The sequence below is a fragment of the Leptonotus elevatus genome, chromosome 2, assembly GCF_054856555.1.
Source record: "Leptonotus elevatus isolate MCC_2025b chromosome 2, RoL_Lele_1.0, whole genome shotgun sequence".
NCBI lineage: Eukaryota > Metazoa > Chordata > Actinopteri > Syngnathiformes > Syngnathidae > Leptonotus > Leptonotus elevatus.
In genome coordinates, this window is record NC_141240.1 from 43,548,815 (window position 1) to 43,570,320 (window position 21,506).

At 44.6% G+C, this 21,506-nt stretch overlaps 1 protein-coding gene across 2 annotated transcripts; it reads left to right on the forward strand.

Annotated features, from left to right (window-relative positions):
- Positions 1–7,048: 7,048 nt before the first annotated feature.
- Positions 7,049–21,202, forward strand: LOC147180143 (macrophage mannose receptor 1-like). 2 transcript variants are annotated; one of them, XM_086069332.1, is made up of 26 exons: positions 7,052–7,223; positions 9,095–9,312; positions 9,381–9,490; positions 9,680–9,777; positions 9,845–9,907; positions 10,000–10,155; positions 13,425–13,501; positions 13,860–13,973; positions 15,970–16,093; positions 16,159–16,197; positions 16,275–16,445; positions 17,046–17,165; positions 17,242–17,358; positions 17,427–17,459; positions 17,521–17,667; positions 17,853–17,996; positions 18,174–18,308; positions 18,390–18,538; positions 18,894–19,017; positions 19,100–19,154; positions 19,221–19,287; positions 20,024–20,157; positions 20,331–20,374; positions 20,456–20,629; positions 20,727–20,881; positions 20,953–21,202. In XM_086069332.1, exons 1-26 carry the CDS (start codon positions 7,172–7,174, stop codon positions 21,055–21,057), a joined length of 2,925 nt encoding a protein of 974 aa, XP_085925458.1. In that variant the 5' UTR covers positions 7,052–7,171; the 3' UTR covers positions 21,058–21,202. The 2 variants fall into 2 exon arrangements, with proteins under 2 accessions (XP_085925459.1, XP_085925458.1); XM_086069333.1 differs by lacking the exons at positions 20,331–20,374; positions 20,456–20,629; positions 20,727–20,881; positions 20,953–21,202 and having other exon boundaries at positions 7,049–7,223; positions 20,024–20,161.
- The last annotated feature ends 304 nt before the right edge of the window (positions 21,203–21,506 follow it).

The window sequence follows — 21,506 nt, forward strand, 5'->3', positions numbered from 1 at the left end:
GTCACAGACAAAGTTGACCAGGTGACGAGATTTATTTTTGAATATTGATGTTAAAATCAGTTTTCAGAAGCAAGACTTTAGAAGTGAAGAGTGTAGAGTAGATGCTAGGGCTGAACTATATAACTAACAAATATAATCACAACAATTGTTTATGCAATGTGTATTGCCAAGATGTTCAAAAAACTGTATCCAACAATAAGCTTGTATGGGACTAAAATTCCAACAAGTCAACATTAAAAATATCACAAATTGAAGATTTATTGGAAGATTGGTGATTTAGATTATGCACTGAACTCGCTATCACTTTTTTTTCGTTTTTAAACAGAAGTGTAAACATCAGGTGGTTTATTCACTTGTATCAAGCTTGGATAAATGTGCTTTATGTTTTGGACCTTTCGCTGCACTAAAATGGACTGGCATGATGGGTATTTTATCTTGTGTGTTATTTGTATGTGCAATGGCTCTTTGTTTCACGCAACCAGAATTAATAGTGCAGGCATTTTCATTGAATGAATATAATTTAGTCAAGAGGATAAATTATGACCCATGTTTATACCTCTGTCTTCAGTTGCAAGCAGCTAAATGTTGAGCAATTGTCTCAATCTTAACGACTGTCTGACTCGGTAAAATAGAAAAGTCTACTGTAACTGAAGGACTGTATCACACAAGACTTGTTTTAGGGGAAATGCCATAGCTTAAGCATATTAACTATCCCTCTTGTTAAATGCTTCATCTCATCTTTCGAATAAATGTGGTGACTAGATTTATAATAATCTTTAGTATATGCACAAACTTTAGGTTCTAAATGCTTTTCTAGTTTGCTCCAGCATCTGGCACATATCCCGTTTTAAAAATGCAAAACTGCTTGATGATGAAGACCACCTATTTTTGGTAAATTAACTTTAGCACATTAGCCCATCAATGGCGGGAGCTACTTCTGCCGCGAGCGCTCGACACTTGTCTCGAGCTTCTACTTGGAGCTGTTGGAAAATCGTTCTTTGTTTTCCCGTGTTCATAATGTTGATTATCAAACTCAGACAATGAGATCGGTGAAATCAGGATTTATTTTTACATAAGCTTATGGACACATGAGATCGGCTGAACGCCGCCATTCTTCTCCCTCATGTGTAACGCTCCTTCCCCAGATCCAGGCACTAGTATCCTTCCGTGACTCTTCAAACCCCTCCCCGTCTTCTTCTGCCAATCCTCTCCTTCTCAGACAGTCACATGATACATCAATACACGTCACCGAAATGCTCCCCCTCACTCACAAGATAAAGATTTACGTTGTTTTCAGACCAAGAAGAGATGTCACCAAACCCCCCTCCTGCTCAACTAGTTGTAAAATACAAAGGAATCTATTTAACACATTCGCTTCAACCCCCCACACCAACTTGAATTCTCACACAGAGACATACTGAGTAAATTAAAGCAGTTATGTCCACTTCTAAATAGTAATATTATAAATCAAACAGTTATAATTAAATTAATTCACTTCAGAGCGTAACATCACTAATTAACAGCCAAGTAAAGCTAGTAAATATTTATGACCACCCGCCAAAATGAATTTTAACCCGCATCTGGCCGGTGTTCATTTTAGAGCCACTGTATATATGCATATGTGTGTGTGCGTCTACTGTATATTTGTATATCATTGCTGTCCTGTGAAAAAGACGTTTTCATTTTTAGGCCGCTGGCTGCTCTCTGGTAGCGATCCTTCTTGGCGGCACGGCTTGTTTCACGGTGCGCTTTATAGTCTGGAATATATGGTGGAAGTGTTTTTCACAGGACAGCGACTTTATGTATATGTATGTCTGTATGTAATAATTGTTTTTGTTTAAAAAATGAGGTTGCTGATGTATCCAGTTCGAGTGAGGATTCATCAGCAGAGGAATATGTTTCAGATTCTCACAGTATTTCGGACACTTCCTACATTGAACCTCTTTCAGAAATCCAAAGGTAATCCAGGAATCAGATATGAGAAAACTGCTCATCCTTTAAGATGAGAGGTATTCATGTTTTGAAGAATAAAATGTTCACTGACTCTTTTGCATCTGGTTTCATGTCTAGCTTATCCATTCCAAAGCTGTACTTGACCAAAAAACCTGTTCACATAAGAAGCATTGTTTTATTAACATACCAGTTTCAGTCGGTCCTAAAATTTTAAGTTGTCACATGGTGCTCAAGGATCAGGTATGACTTTGCATTTCACAGTTTTGTTATGCACAACAATGTGTCCTCATGTCAGGTAAGTCATTACACATCAATGCCATTTTAGTTTGTGTAAAGTCAGAATGCCAGAACTTGTGTTGGGGGGGATATTTGGTTTCCTTTTCACAGGTGTCTGCTCTCTCGGGTTTGTTGGGATAGACCTGACATGACCTCTCCCAAAAACTGATGATGGCTTTCAGTACATTCTAACTGCCACTGATTATTTTTCCAAGTGGGTTGAGGCCTTTCCTCTAAAAACCAAAAACAGCTTCAGAAGTGGCATAACAGATCTGTTTCATTGTTTATAGACATGGCTGCCACCCCAAAAAATCTGTCTGACCAAGGAAGAGAATTTGTGAATGAAGTATGTGAATGTTGTAAATGATTTTCACATTTGGAAATTGTTCTTACACTACTCACAAAAAGTTAGGGATATTTGGCTTTCAGGTGAAATTTATAGCTAGTGTAAAAAGTTGACGCTACAAGTCAAGGTGTTTCGCATGACCGATGTGAGCCGATCGTAGCGACACTGTGCCGGAACGGGTCTGTCGTGGGCGAGTAGCAGAAGAGTAGGAAGAGGGCTGGTGGCGGCCAAGGGGAACGACGCCAGCCACAAGGAGGTGGGCGATAAGAGTCAGTGAGGAGCTGTTTGGCCGGTACCGAGTCCTCCAGGCGGGCCACATGGCCAAGCAGCTATAGTCGTCGTCTCCTGATGATGGTCAAGACAGGTGTGGCATAGACTAACGAAGTGATACCAACAGATACCAAAGATGAAGCGCAGGCAGCGCCTATGGAACGCGTCAACACGGCGTTCGGCAGCTGCCAGGAGTGTCCAGGATTCGCTGGCGTAGAGGAGAACGGGAATAATAAGAGCGTTGAGGAGACAGTTTGGTGTGTAAACGGATGGAGGAGCTTAGCCAGACCCTGGAGAGTCTACCGAATGCACTGCGGGCCAGTTGAAGGTGGCGGAGTATCTTGGGTTCGCAGGAGATACTCAAGGCAAATTTCGACCGGAGGTACACAAACTCCTTGACGACCCCAACCTCTTGGCTTAACGTTAGCGAGGGTCACTTGTCGCGGCATCGCCAGCGAGTCGGACAGAGATTGTATTTTTGTCTTGGCCCAGCTGATCGTCAGCCCTAATGGGGACACCTCTTCCGAGAATTTCACCAGTGCATCTGAGAGAGTATCCAGGAGGGAAGCGAGAATTACAATGTCATCGGCGTTGTCCGAATCGGTTTGGGTTGAGTGAAGGCGGACACCTGCTTCCAGACAGCGAGCAAGGGACGAGCTGACCCAGTAGTCCACGACAATGTTGAACAGATTAGGGGCGACTACGCAGCCTTGGCGCACACCTGAATTAATGCGTATTGGCTCCAAATTTAGACTGTCTGCTCGAATCGTACATGTTGTATCCGTGTACAAGTCCCGCAGGATGGTATTTTAATTTCCGAGGGATTTCGATGCTCTGTAGCAGGAGCCTTTCCTCTAAAAACCACAAACAGCTTCAGAAGTGGCATAACAGATCTGTTCCATTGTTTATAGACATGGCTGCCAACCCAAACAATATGTCTGACCAAGGAAGAGAATTTGTGAATGAAGTATGTGAATGATGTAAATGATTTTCACATTCGGAAATTGTTCTTACACTACTCACAAAAAGTTAGGGATATTTGTCTTTCAGGTGAAATTTATAGATAATGTAAAAAGTTGCTTGTGAATTTTGCCGTTAAGCTCCTCGTTGGAGAACAGCAACTTACAGAAACATTTAACAGTCGGACATGTGCATTCAAAAGCTTCGAGAAGGTCACATTAAGTTCACCTGGAAAGGTTTCAATGCATTTTAGGCTCGTCCTGAAATTTCACCTGAAAGCCAAATATCCTAACTTTTTGTGAGTAGTCGATATACATTTGATCTATTATGATGTTTCAGCTCAACAACGACCTCTGTGCCATCCTGGGCATTGAAAGGAGTGTCACAGCTGCATATCCTCACCCTCAAACGAATGGCCTGGATGAAAAAACTAATGACAACATAAAACGGCAAGTCGTTTATTTCCAACCTCGTACCGACACCTGTACCTCTCTCTATACCCGAAACATTTTTCTCATATACACACAAATACTCACTCTCCACACACTGAACTCTCAGCACTCCCTTTTATCGAACACGTACAGTTGTGTGTCCACAATTCAGTAAATGGTTAAGCTCCTGCTCAGAAGTAACAGTAAGTTGGTGCTTTCACATTTATATTTTGAATTGTACTCTTGTACTTCTTATAGCTCTTACAAAAAGGGTGACTGAGCGGCAGGGCAACTGAGATGTGTTCTTGGATCCAGCATTATTTGCATTAAGATCCAAGACTAACACAACCACAAAGCACTCCCCTTTTTCATTGACCTATGGGAGGGAGGCAATTTTCCCCTCTGAAATTGCCATACAGGTGCCGGTGAGTATGTTTTTTTTTAAAAGACTATAGAAAATGTCGTAATGGCTTATTTATCATTAGTTTTATCAGATAGCAGTTTGCTTGTTTTATTTAATCTCACTCAGCTTTTCACAATATTGTTTCTTGGGAGCCTAATTATGACACTTGCTTTGAAAAGTAAAAATCCTCAATAGAGACTGTAAAGTTTGACATTTAAAAGCATAGGTCATGTATTAAGATGGAAGTTCAAAGTTTGAGGCTCTTGGTCTTTTTTTTATTTTATATATATGATGAGAATGTGTCTCCTATTCATTCTTCTCATGCTTTTTAAACAATAATTAGGAACTTCTTGAGGGAGGGTGGCGGGCTGTGAGGTCCAACGAGAAACCTGGACTATAAAAACTGTCCCCCATAAACGGCAGGACGGCAGTAGCTGTGGGGTTTTGGTATTAAAGGTGAAGATTTTAATGAACGGTCTCTGTAATGAACTTGTGTTGTTGCTGTTGTTGTTTGGAAGTAATATGTAACAGAATGCCTAAAATGCCATTACAGTTTGCGGAAGAAAATCTTTGCAAAAGAGATCTCATGCACACCCAGACCCACTCTGCTGAAGTTTTGCAAGTTCAAGTAGACATAGCATGTGCCCTCCTAGAAGTTGGAGGTCTGTGAAAGAGCTAAACGAGATATATATAGTGCATGGCAGTAATATAAAAAGTCGTTTGGTGTCCTGAAACTTTATTGGTCTTCTCACATAAAAGAACTCCCGATTGACTGCTTCAGTGTCTGTGTTGACTTTCAGCTGTCCAAAGAACCATCATGGATCATCCCCGGATCTGCTGCTGTGCTTCATCCTCTCTTGCCTTCATCATTGATGATCACTTATCCATATAGTTGTTGTTTTTGTTTTTGACCATAAAGCCTGTAAAACAGGGGTGTCAAACTCATTTTAATTCAGGGGCTATTTTCACTCAAATTTGATCTCACGTGGGCCAGATCAGTATGTCCGTGGCCCCAAAAGCTATAAATAATCATGACAAAGGGCCACAATACAGTACTATCAAGAGGAAAATGAGGGCCACCGGACCCAAAAACAAAGAGCTGACAGCAAGCATCAAGAAAGCCTGCGTGGGCTTCCAAGACCCCCAGGCAATGCCACCGCGCATTGAGGAAGTGATCAAGGCAAAAGGGAATTACTCAAGATTGACATATCGTCTTGAAAATATCATCCGCCCATCCATACTTTTTTTCGCATGCAAAACACTGGGACGTATGCATGGTGATTTCTTCACATTGTTTAAATTTTTTGACATGCTGTTTTTGTGGGTTTTATGAGCTGGAAGCCCAAATAATGTAAAGATAAACAAATGCCTGAAATCACTTGCGTTGCGGGCCCCGAATCTATAATCTATGAAAGTTTGACTTTTTAAATGGAATTACAGAAATGATTCAAATTTTCGAGGATATTCAGATTTGTTGGCAAGCAAGCACCTGTATGTTAAGTCAGATTTGGTTGCGCTGCAGAAGGTAATTGGAATTTCTCATCCCAACTGACTGTTAGTACTCATTCGAAAATATGAAAAAGAATTTGAGCTCTATTTGTTTTAAGCTTGCAATGAAGTATTGAGGCTAACAAAATAAGTTGTTTTAAAGTCAAGCAAACTATAATAATACTGCTGTTTTAATCTAGACCTCCCTCACACTTTCTCTCTTCGTTTCTCACCCTGGTTGCACTCTGGACGGTAGTGTGAAATACTAGCATTCGCGCAGCCAATCGGTGTATTAAGCACACGCACTATTATGGCACATATATTTATTATATTTATTGGAAATGTAGGTGTGGGAAAACCAGGAGGCGCTGGGAATCTGAACTAGCGTGAAGAACTGTTCGTTCACTCATCATTGGTCGTTATTTTTATTCGGATGTTGGAACAGACTACAACGGACAATACAATGTTGTGTTTTTTAACAGGTTGCTCTGTCTCCGATGTTTGTGTCCATTTGGATTAGCCAAAGAACGGAAGTTTGTCACATGTCTTTGTAAGACTGATTGAAGCCTTGGACTTTGTGTACTATAGCAATCAGGAGAACGCATGAAGGTGAAACCAAGTGGTCCGTTTGAAGGAGCATCAATGTCAGCTCAAACCATTCCAGAGACCTTGCTTTTAAGATATATATATATTTCAATAAAAATAAAAACTCACGACGCTAAATACTGGCCATCAGATTACTAAATGGCCTTTGGTAATCAGATTTAGTAAAGGCCCTGACTAATTTTCACTTTGTATAGTGTTGTTTCAAAGTAAATAAAGTTGATTGGCGCTGAACTCTGTGTGCGTCAGATGTCACGTGGGTGACGTCACGCCCGTCACCACACTGCGGCCTTTTAATCTACGACAGTTGACGTGTCCACTCGCAGAACCACTCGAGCCTTGAGCTGCGTGCGTGCGTGCGCGCGCGCGCGTGCGTGCGTCGGAATCTCCTCTCTGGTGGCCTGCCGGCATCGGGCAGGACTGCTTCTTCCTTCCTTGACGATGAGGACGAGGACGCCGGCCGCGCTCCTGATGCTCGTCCTGTTTTGTACAGGTGAGGTGAGATTCACTTTAGAGGAAATCACTCACGTGGAGCCTGCTCGTGGTGCTAACTTTGGACCTGTCGTTTTTTTCACATCCACTCGCGTGCTCTTGGAATCCATTTGGAGGGTTCGGAGTTCGATTCAGACAACTTCATTTATCCCACAAGGGGCAATTCATTTGTAGCTTCCCAGTCTGCACACCCATGTACAATCAGTCCATTAACGGATAAGTGAATGAGCAGCATACATCAAGACACACATCAAAGCATGGGACCCTAAATAATAAGAACAATAAAAACTGTTGAAGAAATAATTCACTCAATTATTCCTTTAGAATGTAAAATAACAATCATTTAAAATGAGCATGGTCTGCGTTTAGGAGCTTAATAGCAGAGGGAATAAAGGACTTTGAATACTGATTGGTTTTCCTTTGGGGCACTTTATAACGTCTGCCTGGAGGCATAAGAGAGAATTCCTGAGATGGGACATGATCATTTTGGCTAATAATTCTTCTTGCTAGCTTAGCTACTTGGTCTTCCCAAATTGTGCCCAAGTCTCTCTGACAAGCTCCAATAATCTTGGAACACGCTTTGACAATGCTGTTTAAGATATTCTTGTCTGTGTCAAACACACGCCGCCTACTCTAAGGCAAACTTCAAAATAAAGCTGGCCAAATAATACATTGACACCAATGCAACAGCCTTGCCGGATTTGACTTTGAAGTCTGCCTACATGGTGGCGTGAACGCGAGCTTGACTACTTCCCTTTGACATTTTGGCCTGCATTATCGACGTTTTTATTGAAATTACATATTTTCTACCACCATTATCGTAATGCCACCCCGACAGTATATTAAATAGCTAATTTAGGACACGAAGAAACCACAAGTTAATTACGCCGTCATTGCACGATATGGTACAATTCTCCGGCGTTTGTAATCCATTCTCCCTGTTTAAACGAAGGGAATGTGCCTTAAATTGCACTTGGATGTATTTTTCATTCTTAAAAACAAATAAATGGAACTTTGCCTTCATTTATAATTATTTTATAAAACACTAGCTTTAAAAAATAAAATATTCAAAATGTCCAATATGACCATTTGGATTTTAGGAACACAACTTCAAGTGCATTACAAGTGCAATATAACTTAAGGCAGGATACCTTGTTATTTTATACAGCACCATGTATAAAAAAAAGAAAAGTATGCATCTCGTCTTATATTGCACTTAAAGTTGTGTTGCTACATTTTGAGTATTATTATTTTTTTTGAATGTAATGGGCAAAAGTATTTTATAAAATTCAGACAAAGTTCTATTGATCTGATTTCAGTTTGCTTGCAACCATTGTTTAACGACTTTCAGCCGACTTTCAGCCGACTTTCAGCCTTAAGTGCCAAAACGACAGGTACTTTTTAACTGTCCTAATGGAGTTTTTAGGCAAAAAACAAAAACACCATTGCAAAGCTCGAGAAGACGGAAGTGTATGCTTGTAAACCTCCGTTCACTCTTCCCAATTTCCAGACAGAAAAGGAAGATCCAAACGTACTTAAAAGAGGCTAAAATGGAAACATTTCTTTCATTTATTTTGTCAATATCCTGAAACCGAGGGAACGGACAGAAGCAATCACGAGGCTTGCCAGCGGACGTACGTGTAACCAAACTAATGGAGTGACGGCCATTTATGAACCTGCTTCTATCCCCAAATGACCCCCTCAGCGATGGAGCTGGAATCGAAAATGCTTTCGAACCAAACATACTTGTAGGCTAAATGCTACAAGCATAGCATTCTCCCCCTTCCCCATAATGCCATGGGGTGTATTGACTTGTGCATGCGCAAGGCAATTGTGCTAATATGTCAGAATAATCTCCAAAAATGTCACCAGCCGATGGGAGGTCAACATGCGATATGGCCAACGGGTGGGACCGGCACGGCTCCAGCTGCTACAAGAAGATGAAGGCCTTCAACGGTTGGCTGGGGGCCCGTCACCACTGCGTCTGGGAAGGCGGCGACCTGGTCTCCATCACCTCGGCGGACCAGGAAACCTTCGTCAAGGAGCAAATGGGCTACAAAACGCTGTTCTGGATCGGACTCTCCAATCTGGTGAGACGGAAGCGCAAGAGTCTACTCTCTGCTGGTATGCCATTGACAACCGGGATTGGTCTCCACAGAAATGCGACAGGGCCTGGTGTCAATATGAAGCGGGAAGAGAGACTCTGACGTGGTCCAACGCCCGCGTAACGGCGACCTACGCCAACTGGGCCGGAGGTCATGTCGGAAGGTAAGAAGCTCACGTCCTGGCGTCCTTTGATTGTCAGGCGGGACAACATCAAGATTTTGGAACCCGTTTCCAAAATGTGACAAGGAAGAAAAAGGCTTTTGTTGACTTTTCATCAGAAAGGAGAGAAAAGTCTCCAATTTGTCCCGTTTGTCAGATGCGTGTCTCGCTTTCCACCACTTCTCCCGACAGCTCCAAAGCTGAGTCCTGCACGTACGTCCTCAATGGCAGTTGGAGACACGGCCTGTGCACATTCCCGTTGACGTACATGTGCGAGCGGTCGCTGAACGGTAAACCTGCATGTCCGCCATGTTGACTTTGAAAGGAGAAAAGTGCAATCGTGTCGTCTTCCTGCAGACTGCCCGGACGGACGGATGTGTTCCTACAAAGACTACGGTTACGGTTACAATCGAGTGGACAGTGCGTCTCGGCAACGCTTTTTTTATTTACATTTTTTATACTTGCACCGTCTCGTCACGGTTTTCTAACCAAAAGTTTGTTTGTGGCTTCAGCTTTCGACTGCAACCCTGGCGGCTTCCTGTACGGTGACTCTTGCTATTATGTTGGGGACTCGCGTAAAACTTGGCAGGCAGCTGAGGACTTTTGCCAAGCACGGAAAGGTCACCTGGCCAGTGTCCACTCAGAGCATGAGGCTAAATTCTTGGCTGGTGAGTGTCAACCGACCAACCAACCGACCGACCAACCAACCGATGATGCCAGCTGTAGTCCCACAATGCTTCACAGCATTCATGGGCGCAGATGGCATTGTGGAGGATGGGGGGGGTTAAGGTTGGATTTGGTGCAAGCCAGTGGTGTAATCCAGGGTATACGCGGGTATATCCATTTCTTTTTCAGTCAGTATTGAGTATAGCCGCTTGTAATTCCCCCCGTGATGCACACCGTTCAGCCATGGCCTACCGCCCCCTGCCGACACTGATTAGATTGGCTAACTTTTGGCATGAGGACTGATGAGCCAATCAGAGGCAGAGTAGGGCGGGTCATGTCCAGGAAAACTATCCTTCAACAGTGACCCAGAAATGTGGCTCAGGTGAACTGATTTGCCCTCGTACACGGGATACTTGATCATGTTCCTGGGATGGACGCTGCCGGTTACACACTAACCAAATGCTCTAGTTAAGTTTAACAGTTGCTATAGGCTGGTACTTGGTTTTGAAGTATCGGTCAATTAAAACACAAGAATGGGGACAAATAGTTGAAGATTCCGCACAAAACAGTACTGAAGTCTCACAACAGTTTTTCACTATTTTTGTTGATTATTCACTAGGGCTGGGACGATCCACTTCTGTCACGATCCAGTCGGGATCCTGGTAAATGTGGGATCATCATCCTGCCAGGATGGCCCATTTTTCACTCAAACTCAAATTCAGGAAAGTGATATTAGCATGCATTTTCAATTTCATCTGCAGCCATGCTTTATACATTGCATTTTAAGCTGCACCTACTTTGTGTGGGGCATTCCAGGGAACCACAGATTACAGGGGGTGGGAGGGAATCTGTTTGTGTTTTGGATTTTCCTAGTGTTTGTTCTCTTTCTTTCTTTCTTTTTTATGTGTTGCATTCAAAGTATGAAAGGTGAAATCAAGATTTGATGGATTGATTGATCCTTCCATCTGTTTTGGAAATTCAGGGGGAAAAACAAATTGCAAGACATGTTGATCATGGACACTTGGAAGTTGTAACGCACCTGTCTTGTTCTGAGCGTGGCTTTCCCATGGATCAAGAGCGGGGCGCCTCGCCGTTGGGCTGGTGCTGTGGCAGGCCGATTTGACCTCCTGGCGAATGCCGGTGCAGACGACCCGTTCCCTCGCGTGCAGCCCACGTCGCGGCTGCTGAGGTGGCCGCCTCCAAGCCTCTCCCGCGGAGTTGAAATGTATTACTAAAGCGGCGGCTGTCGGTGAAGGACGGTATATTCAAGCCGCGGCCCCAGGGGACCACTTTGAAACCTGGACGCTGGCGAATCCCTCACACCGCCGACTGCCTCGCTGACCACCTGCTGAATTTAAGCACATTACTAAAAGGAGAGGAAAAGAAACTGACCAATAGCAGTGAGTGAAGAAGGAAAGCGCCGTTTGTCTTTGTTTGAGTTGCCTCTAAACTGCGGTGGCGCAATGCTGCTCCCCCTCTGGGATTGGCAGATTAACATATAGCTGGCTACTTGTAATGCAGCCTCGCTGCACGGCGGATGCGCTGCGCCTGCACGGCAATGTATGCTATCAATTAAGTATCGCGATACCACTTAATGGATCGATACTGCCGATCGTGTGAGCAAGTATCGCGATGTATTGCCAAACGATATTTTGTCCCAGCCCTATTATTCACTAAATATGGTCATTTCTTTTATAACATATACTTTGTTTGCCTCATGATAAATACATTTGACATGATTTCAGGTTGCTTGTGTTATCAAACTGTCCTTAACAAGTCATGATGACTTCATTATTGTGAGCAAGTACAAATAACAGATTTTTAATTCTTACATGTCATTGTTTTTAAAAGAAAGCCAATTGAGAGTATACCCACTTCACCACTGGTGCAAGCTCTTAATTCCAACTCTCAGTGGAACTTGAACATAGCGTCGCACACTGTAAAAAATGAGGTGTAAGGCCGAGTCACTCTCACGATCCAAGATTGACAACCTCCACAGACCGAAACGGCCAACGGCCTTTCCTCTTCTTCGCTCACATTTGCATGGAATAATGAACCAACTGGTTTTCATTTTTAGATCATCAACTTTTTTTTCTCCTTTTTCTTTTGACTTAAACTGCTTGTCAGCAAACTATTTTCCTCTGAAACTGAGATTTTAGACAAATCTCTCCCCATCGATTTTGGTCAATGGAACTAAAGTGACGTCAGACCCACAATAGCGATTTTGTCGGCTAAATAAATAGCACAGTTGAGTAAGCCTGGTTTGTTAATACGTGATCAGTAGGAACGGCAAATCAGTCAGGCCGTCAGCATCAAAGTGTGCACAGTCCATCAATCCATTTTCGGAACCGCTAATCCTCACGAGGGTCGCGCTGAAGCCTACCGCAGCTGTCCACGGACTGTAGTGTTTGCGCCTTTGTAAAGTAATCAGACGGCTGGAGCACTTTGCCGCTGCTAGCTAGCGCGGCTAGCTTGCTGCTTGCTGTTGGTAGCTCGCTGTTAGATAGCAGTCGCCGCTAAACGCTGGCAACAAAGCGCCGTACAATATAACGTCATCATAATTATGTCTTAGCGCTCTCAACTGGAGCTTGAACATGACTTCAGGACTAAGCTGTGTTACTGACGTCTGTCGCAACAGTTTGGGGCATTTCTATTGCCGTTGTTCACAAACTCTGAATAGACGAGCACGTCGTCAGCCCTTATACCGCGACGACATGCTTTCGGAAACAACTTCAAAATAAAAGCGCTGCAATGCATTGATCTACTTATACTACGTGGTAAGGTAAGGTTTATTTTGAAATTGGGTTTCTCTCAGCGTTAGCCCCGTGTACTGTCATTCATACTGCCGTTAGCTTGACTATGAATATCTTGCCGCGTGTCCGAGGCAGAAATGACGAGGACTCGTTACAGCTGTATTATTAATAATTGTTTTTGTACAATTATGCCAACTTTGCAATTGTGGAGGGTAATATACCAAATCGTAATTGAATTTCGATTAATTGCACAGCCCTAGTGGAGGCAAACGCAAAGTTACGTCGTGGCCTTCAAGTTCGGTCTATGGAGGACAGTTTCGTCACGTACTGTATGACTAAAGTTGATCAAGTGCAGTTGTTTTTTAATGATTATTGTATAGCCCAAATTTCAAGTATGACAGAATTGCGTAATAGGTTTTTATTATGTACACCCCCCAGCCCAGTTCCAAAATCCCATATGTGCCCCTCAAGTTGGATGCTGCTCTTTTGCTAACGCTCTTGTTGTGCTTTTCCTCAAGATCACTTTGGACCAAGTCATGCCATAGGACTCCGTAGGGACAACAGCAAATATGAGTGGAGTGACAGATTACCTACAGTAAGTGAAATGTTTGCAGTGCTCCCAAAAAGTTGCCATTTGGCCCAAGTGAAGATGTCATATGAGAAGGTACACTTCAGTCCTTGGCTTCAAAGTGAATGTCGACGCCATGGCAGATAAGATGAGGGGATCTGAGCACACCAAATATTGTGCACTTTTTGTGAGCTTCTGTCTCAATGACTGTTGAAGATATAAAAACCCAAATTAGCTTTCCGGAACGCTAATGATCGGAGTTTTTTGTAGAAAAAATTTTGCACAAAAATGCAAGAAATGAATGTTTGAATCCAAGTCTTGCTCTTCCGCTCGCTTGGAGGTGTTTCCGATTTGTTCAATAATTCAATTTGTTCACTCGTTTCAGTTGAAGGTGGCAGGCAGGTTATGGCCCCTCCTCCTTAAATATTGCGGACCATATCATTCCGTAGGACTCCGTAGGAACAACAGCAACTATGAGTGGAGTGACGGAACACCTACTGTAAGTGAACTTTTGCCCATTAAATAATAATATTAAAAAATCAACTCAATGTCGTTTTAGGATATGATGGGATAGGAACACAACTTTAAGTGCAACAAGAAGCAGATACATTTATAGTTTATACCTGGTCCATGTAAAAAATAACAAGGTATTAATGGATTAAAGTTGTTTTCCTAGAATTTGAATGTCAATATTTGACAAATAAAGACAAAGTTCTGTTATTTTATTCTTCCCATGGGCTCACCACCGGTGGGAGGGGCCAAAGGGGTCGGATGCAGAGTGGGTTGAGCGGCAGCCAAGGGCGGGGACTTAGGCGGACCGCAGTTCAATGATCGACCTTTTGTAGACTTTGTCATCAGATTTGTGGCCGCATGTTTTGGACACTCGGGTGAAGAGAGGGGCGGAGCTGTCAACTGATCACCACCTGGTGATGTGTTGGCTCCGATGGTGGGGAAGATGCCTGTCAGACCTGGAAGACCCAAACGTATTGTGACGGTTTGCCGGTAACGTCTGGCGGAATCCCCTGTCAGAAAGAGTTTCAACGGCCACTTACGGCAGAACTTCTCCCTTGTCCCGGAGGAGGAGGGGGACATTGAGTCAGAGTGGGCCACGTTCTGCGCCTCCATTGTTGAGGCGGCCGATCGGAGCTGTTGCCGTAAGGTGGTAGGTGCCTGTCGTGGTGGCAATCCTCGAACCCGCTGGTGGACACCAGCAGTAAAGGATGCCATCAAGCTGAAGAAGGAGTCTTACCGGGCCTTATTGGCCTGTGGGACTCCGGAGGCAGCTGACAAGGTACCGGCTGGCCAAGCGGAACGCGGCTTCGGCGGTCGCTGAGGCAAAAACTCGGACATGGGAGGAGTTCAGTGAGGCCATGGAAAATGACTTCCAGACAGCTTCGAGGAAATTCTGGTCCAACATCCGGCTTCATAGGAAAGGAAAGCAGTGCACCATCAACACTCTGTATAGTGGAGATGGGGTGCTGCTGACCTCGACTCGGGACGTCGTGAATCGATGGGGAGAATACTTCGAATACATTCTCAATTCCACTGACACGTCTTACTTTGAGGAAGCAGAGTCTGGGGACTCTGAGGTGAGCTCTCCTATCTCTGGGTTTGAAGTCACTGAGGTGGTTGGAAAGCGGGCCGTGTTGGGGTGGGGGGCGCTCCTGCTCCTGGGTTTGCTCTCCGGCCGGTGGCCCTGGCGGGGCCCGGGGGTCGTCCTTTGGCGCTGCCGCGGCCTGGGGGGCCCTGAGGTGTTGCGCTTGCTCTGTCCTGGCAGGGGTCGACGGCTACCCTCTTTGGTGGAGATTTTCATGCATGCCAGATCCACCACACCAGCATCTACCGAAACTCAGACACAATCTGCTTCTTCCTCATTGAATCGTGGAGGCTGGTGTCTGTGGATCTCACTCGGCTTCGTCTGTCCTTCCTTCCTTCCCTCAGTCTCTCCTTCGGTCTCTTGAGGTCTCCCTGATTTTTTTTTTTTTTTGGGATTTGTTGGAATTTAGATGTTTCTTGGGTTGGGGAAGAATTCAATGCAATGATGATGACATTTCCGAATGAACAATACTGAGCTCTTTATAATAAAAAAAAAAAAAAAAAAAAAAAGCACAACAATATATTGCAATATCGATTTTTTTCTCTTTACCCCTAGCGACGACATATATTTAAAGTGTGAAAAAGTATAAATAAAGAATTACAAAAAAAACAACCAATTACATTTCCCTTCTGGCCTTGGCAGCTCGCCACTTCAGGGACATTGCAGTCAGTGGTGAGTTCGATATGGACACCTCAGAACAAATTGTACAAAGTGTCCTACCCCGTGCACCTACAGATCTACGCTATCCGTGTAGGGTCAATATTAAATACGAATGAATATACAAGTCAGTATTCTCAAGAAAAGAATCATTAAAGTTGTTTAGGAGGAAATTCGGTGGGAAGCCATCCAGAGTGCAACATCAAATGCGCTCAAGTCACGTCTGCCATGTCGTCCACAGGACTGGATGTGTTGTTTTTTTCAAAAAAACATAGACAATCGGGAGGATTGCATAGTGCTGTATTATAATGGAGAATTTCTGGACGTCGACTGCCATATTAATTTGAAATTCATCTGTAAAAACGGTACGTCAGAAACGCAGCCTTTGCACTTTGCTCTCTAGTATCTGATCCCTCTCGCATCCTTGCAGAAAATATCCGAAGGTCTCGTCCTCTTCTTCGGCCGCCAGGTGGGCGTCCTACCCTGCAGTCAACACGTATGCGGTCTCGGCACATGTGCCCTCAAGTGACTCGGTCTAGCTTGCAGGCTGGAGTGACAAGTGTGGCTGGTGGTGGGTGGACAACCCCTCCAACGACTTCTGCTACCTGATGGGCCGCAAGCCCACCAAGACCTGGAAGGAGGCGCGAGACGAGTGTGTCCGCCGCCGAGGCGACCTGCTCAGCATCACCGACTCACACGAGCAGGCCTTCATACAAGGTACGCTGTCTGCCCGCCCTTCCGTCCGTGTGTCTGGTCGCCATCGGCAGTGTTGGGTTAGTGTTTAGGATACCATCCAAAACAAAGTGAGGCGTGTCTCCTTCCCACATCAACATAAGTGCATTGCACCATAAAGATAACGGAAGTGAACCCCAGGAAGAGTCCTTGGAGAACCTGGGTTCCCCAGAATCTTATTTCTGTATAAAAGGAAAATGGTAATAGAGATTGATAAAAATAATAATAATCCAACATTGGAGCCATTACTAAAGTTTTGGGACTCCAGCAGACCACAATGAGAGCCATTATCCACAAATGGTGAAAACCGACAACGGTAGCCAACTTTCCAAGAGTGGCTGGCTGGCCAACCGACCAAAATGACCAAAAACATCCAAAGAACTGCAGGGCTCCCGAAATTCCCGATGGCCACCCAATGATGATTGTAGTTTTGTTTTTTTTTATTCCAGAAGTTTTTCTCTACCCGTTGTTTGTCTGAGCCTCCATGAACGTCATCTCTCACTCTCTGTTAGACGCACACACGATGCAATAAGTTGTTTGTCAGCTGCGTCAATGACTTGCTCCTATTTTGCCTTGGATCCAAAGGTCTCTTGGCATTTCTGCCGAGCGCACCCTCTCTGTGGTTGGGCGCATACATCACCATCGCTGAAGACGGCGGCAAGTGGACTGATGGATCCCCGTTTAGTTACGTCCACTTAAATGCAGGTCAGTCTAAAACCCGGCCGATGTTTGACAGCGTGGAGGAAGGGAGGAGTGTTCAGTATCTGTCGCCTCCTTCCAGATAATCCTGGTGACCCCCCTGGTGGATGCTGTCTTTCCTTACTCACTGCCAACGGCCGCTGGAAAGTTGACGACTGCCAGAAAAAAAGCGGCTACATCTGCAAGAGAAGAGGAAAAGGTCAGATGTGTGACACGCGGCCGATTCTCATGGCGTGTTGATGCCCATCTTTGGCTTTTGTCCTGCAGGAAAAACTCCAGAACCTCCACGGCCTCATGACGGTAAGTCTCTTTCAATGGTGACTTGAAAAGAGACAGAAATGACAAGATGGTTCTCTCGCAGGCTTTATGGAACGCCTTGTCTGCCAGAACTCGCCCCCCAAACTCTGGTGTCTGGGTGAAGATCAGGATGAAAGGGTCATCCGCATCCAGTCGGCCTTTTACGGACGAAGGAGTGGATCCGTTTGTCCAGCCGTCGGAGGATCCAACGGTAAGATGCGAAAGTCCACGAGCAATCTTCAAGGTGCTTCGTCTTATCATGTGAGGGTTCAGTTCTTGTTATCCCAAAATGTGAACGAGTTGGAGGAGTTTGGTTTGTCAAAGACGTTCAGTTGCAACGCCGGCCGCGGTCCCGGGAACATCAACTGGGCTTAAGAGGTGTGTTGTGACTTGCAGGGAGCTGCACAGTGGAAGGAGTCCTCTCTCACTACAGGAGACATTGTGACAAGCGTCGCAAGTGCCACATTGAGCTTTTGAAGGAGAAGACCTGCCCTGCCGTCTCCAAATACCTGGAGATGGTCTACAGCTGTGAAGAGAAGGGTGGGCTTCACGTCTCACTGTCTGCTGTTGGTCTGTTGAAATGCAAAACAATCGATAAGTCTGAACAATCCCCAAAAGAAGGAATCTGCCGAGGGGCAGATGGCCAGGGCCAGACATTTATTGAATAAGGCCCTTAAGCATCTGTTTGGCACCAATATGACTTTTGGTTGTCTGCAGTGTGTCTTGACAGTCTGGGCGTCGCAAACAGAAGCATCGCAGACTGGCAGTTTAAAGCCTCCTCCTCTATGAGCGCCTTCACCCCCGAGAAAGCCCGCCTGAACGGGAAGTCCTGCTGGAAGCCGTCAGAAGATGGTATGTAGTAAATTGAGAGCTATCCCGCCTTCCGTGCTGGCAATTTGGTGTCCTGAGGGATCTAATGTCCGCCTCCTCCAGCCAACGGCAGCTGGATCCAGGTGGAACTCGATGACATGACAAAGGTTACGGGGATCGTGACCGAGGGCTGTTCTGAGTACTGTGGCTTCAAACTGGAGATGAAGCTGAGTGTTGATGGGAGAACTTGGGCTACGCACCCGGACGGGCAGGTGAGCGGGCGGCCAGTCAAGTGTTGAGTATTTAACCTCTAAACTGCTTGTTTAGGATTAATTAGCCACCACAGGGCACTCCGGTAAGAAAGAGTTGCAAGTCTTCAGTTCAACTCAACCATTTAATCAACTCAAAATGCAGCCTTATTTGCATGGGCAGATTTACAGTTTGTCGTCATTTACTACTTGCACGCTGCAGGCTGAATGATGAACGGAGGACGGAAAAACAGGAAGCGGAAATACGGCGCGGCCTTTCAAATGAAAAGCATACGTTTCACAATAAGACAACCGGTTTTCAGCCTCGTCGTCCAAACTGTTGTCATGAAATGCAAAAATGGAGATGTTCTATTTGTAGTTTATCGGCGGGGGAACTCGCGTGTTTGGCACACCCGTGTCCACAAAGTACATCCGCATTCTACCGCTGGAGGTGGGTGTTGACTTCGGCCTTCGCTTTGACATCTTAGGATGCGCGCTTGACGGTGAGCAAGACGAGACGTCACCGCTATCATTGCTGGGAAAAACAACAACAAACGTGCTTTATGTTCATCTTGTGTCCGACAGATGCGGCACCCTGCAACAGAAAGTTCAACAGCCTCCACTTCACCAATTGGAAGATGTGAGACACACTTGACACGACGTTTCATGACGAGGTTGATTTCACCCCATCCATGTCTTCTGCTAGGTTCCACTGTCCACCAGAATGTGCCAATGCCAACCACAAAGTCTTTGGAACGTTGATCTACGACGAGGTACGTGCTCGCATGACCCGCTAGTTGATTTCTTGGTGACTGCGACTTTGTGTGAGTGCAGGATAGAGATTGACCTATGTGGGGCCAATACCGATTATTGGTAGTCAGACAGGCCGATAACCAATATTTGTAGCCGATATTTATGTTCACTATTCACTTTCACTAATATTGGAATAGAAAAAAACCTCCAACGATATGCCACTTGCAAAAAGATTGGAGGTATTTTTTCCCCATCTTTGTCTATAGACTATTGCATTCACTGTAAAATAAATAAATAAATAAAATTAAAATTAAAATCCTGTTGTATTGTTGTATTTTTCCCCTGTTTTATTTTATATATATATATATATATATATATATATCATAAAAAATATTCAAAAAGAAAAAAAATCTTAAAAACATGGGGAGGAATTATTTACTGAAACGGAAAATTAAAAAAAAATACTCAAACCCAACACACAATAACAGAAATTGCTTCGAATTTTATTTTTTATTTTTCCTAAGTAAACAATACTTTTCCGTACTAGACATGCATAACAAAAAGTTCAGGGACCTCCCAGAGTCATTAGTCCATCTTAAAAAGTTTAACAAAAACTGAAAATATCAATAAATGCTTCCCTGAAGTCAACGCAGTTTTAAATGAATCTATTATCAGCCATAGGATTCTTCAAAAAGGCCGACGCCGATATTCGTCAAACTGCTGAATATCCGAGCTAATAATCCTTACCTCGTACAGGACTCCAGTATCTGCGCGGCTGCAATTCACGCTGGTGTCATTCGGAACGAGGTCGGAGGAGATTGCATCGTGATGAGGGCTCCGGAACCGAAGGTCTACGAGGGCTCCACCAGGAACGGGATCACCTCCAGACAGTGAGTGGCTAACTTCTCAAGCTTTTAACAAACATGCACTAAAATGTCAAAATAATGACCAGGACATGCAGACGGCATTAGTAGGCAGCCGTTCATACGGTTTGCCAGCAAGAGGGGGCGGGGGGAGTTGATTTGGCAAGAGGCCCATCTAATTATGCCTTTCATCTCTGCAGTTACGACGGCCCGACAGCTTTGGCCTTCACATTTGCAGAAGGAGGTGAGAACTTCTAAACCATTCCTTCATGTTACCAGATCAACTCTTAGTGACTGCTAAACCCACACGGAAACTCACCTGCAGAGCTGAGATGCCCGGAACCTGACTGGGGCGAATTTGTGGGCTTCTGTTACAAAACTTTTGAGGACAAAAAGACGTGGGCCCATGCCCAACACGCCTGCAGGGGTCTTGGTGCCGAACTGGTGTCCATCCGCTCCAAGGTGGAGCAGGCGTGGGTGAAAAGGGCCTCCAATTTGGGTGAGCATCCCAAGATTCAACTCTGTAGAACTACCAGATAGGTGGAATATCTGAGAACCGGATGAGAGATCTGTTCAATCCCATCCGTCCTTTGCAGACATCAGCGACATGTGGATCGGACTCAACGACCTGGTAGATCTGGGCAGATTCTTGTGGTCAGACCGCCAAAACGTGACCTTCACCCACTGGGCCCCGGGAGAACCCAACAACCGTGTCGGCCTCGCCGAGGACTGCGTGGCCATGTCGCGAAGGGTGCGTGCAGGAAGGAGCAGTTGGAAGAACACCCGCACCATTCACTGAAATGGATCTCTGGTGTCTTTCAGACTGGAAGATGGAAGCAGATGTCCTGCGCGCAAGTCAACGGCTTCATGTGCAAGATGGCCACAGCGCATTATGGAATTAGTCAACATGTTGATTTAACAAAATGAAATTCAAATGAAAACGCGTAAAAAAACAAAAAGGGCGATGTTGTCCTTGTTTTAAAAAACAACCCCTAGCAACAACCACCCTTTCCTGGATCTTCACAGAAGAAAGAAAACAAAGAGTCTGGAAATAAATGATCACATAACTCTCTGGCAGTCTGGGTTCTTCGCAGAAAAAAAAAGTCTGGAAAAAATAAATACAAACAAAATAACTGTCTGGGAGTGTGGGATCTTCACAGAACAAAAAGTTTGGCAATAAATAAATACAAATCTAATAACTCTCTCAGAAAAATAAAGTCTATAGAAAATTTAATTTTTGTTGTGCCGTGCACAATCTTACCAGGTCAAAGTTGAACTTCTCAGAGCAGAACCTCTTACTTAAATGACGAATATGCATTCTCTTTGGGTTCCAGTAGGCTTGTAGACGCCGTCGTTTGCCGCTCTCTCATCAACTT

Coding starts and splice junctions, on each gene's coding strand:
- LOC147180143 (XM_086069332.1), top strand. CDS start 7,172: ATGAGGACGAGGACGCCGGCCGCGCTCCTGATGCTCGTCCTGTTTTGT. Junction 13,502..13,859: donor GGAGTGACAGATTACCTACA/GTAAGTGAAATG, acceptor CACTCGTTTCAG/TTGAAGGTGGCAGGCAGGTT. Junction 17,359..17,426: donor CTGCAAGAGAAGAGGAAAAG/GTCAGATGTGTG, acceptor TTTGTCCTGCAG/GAAAAACTCCAGAACCTCCA.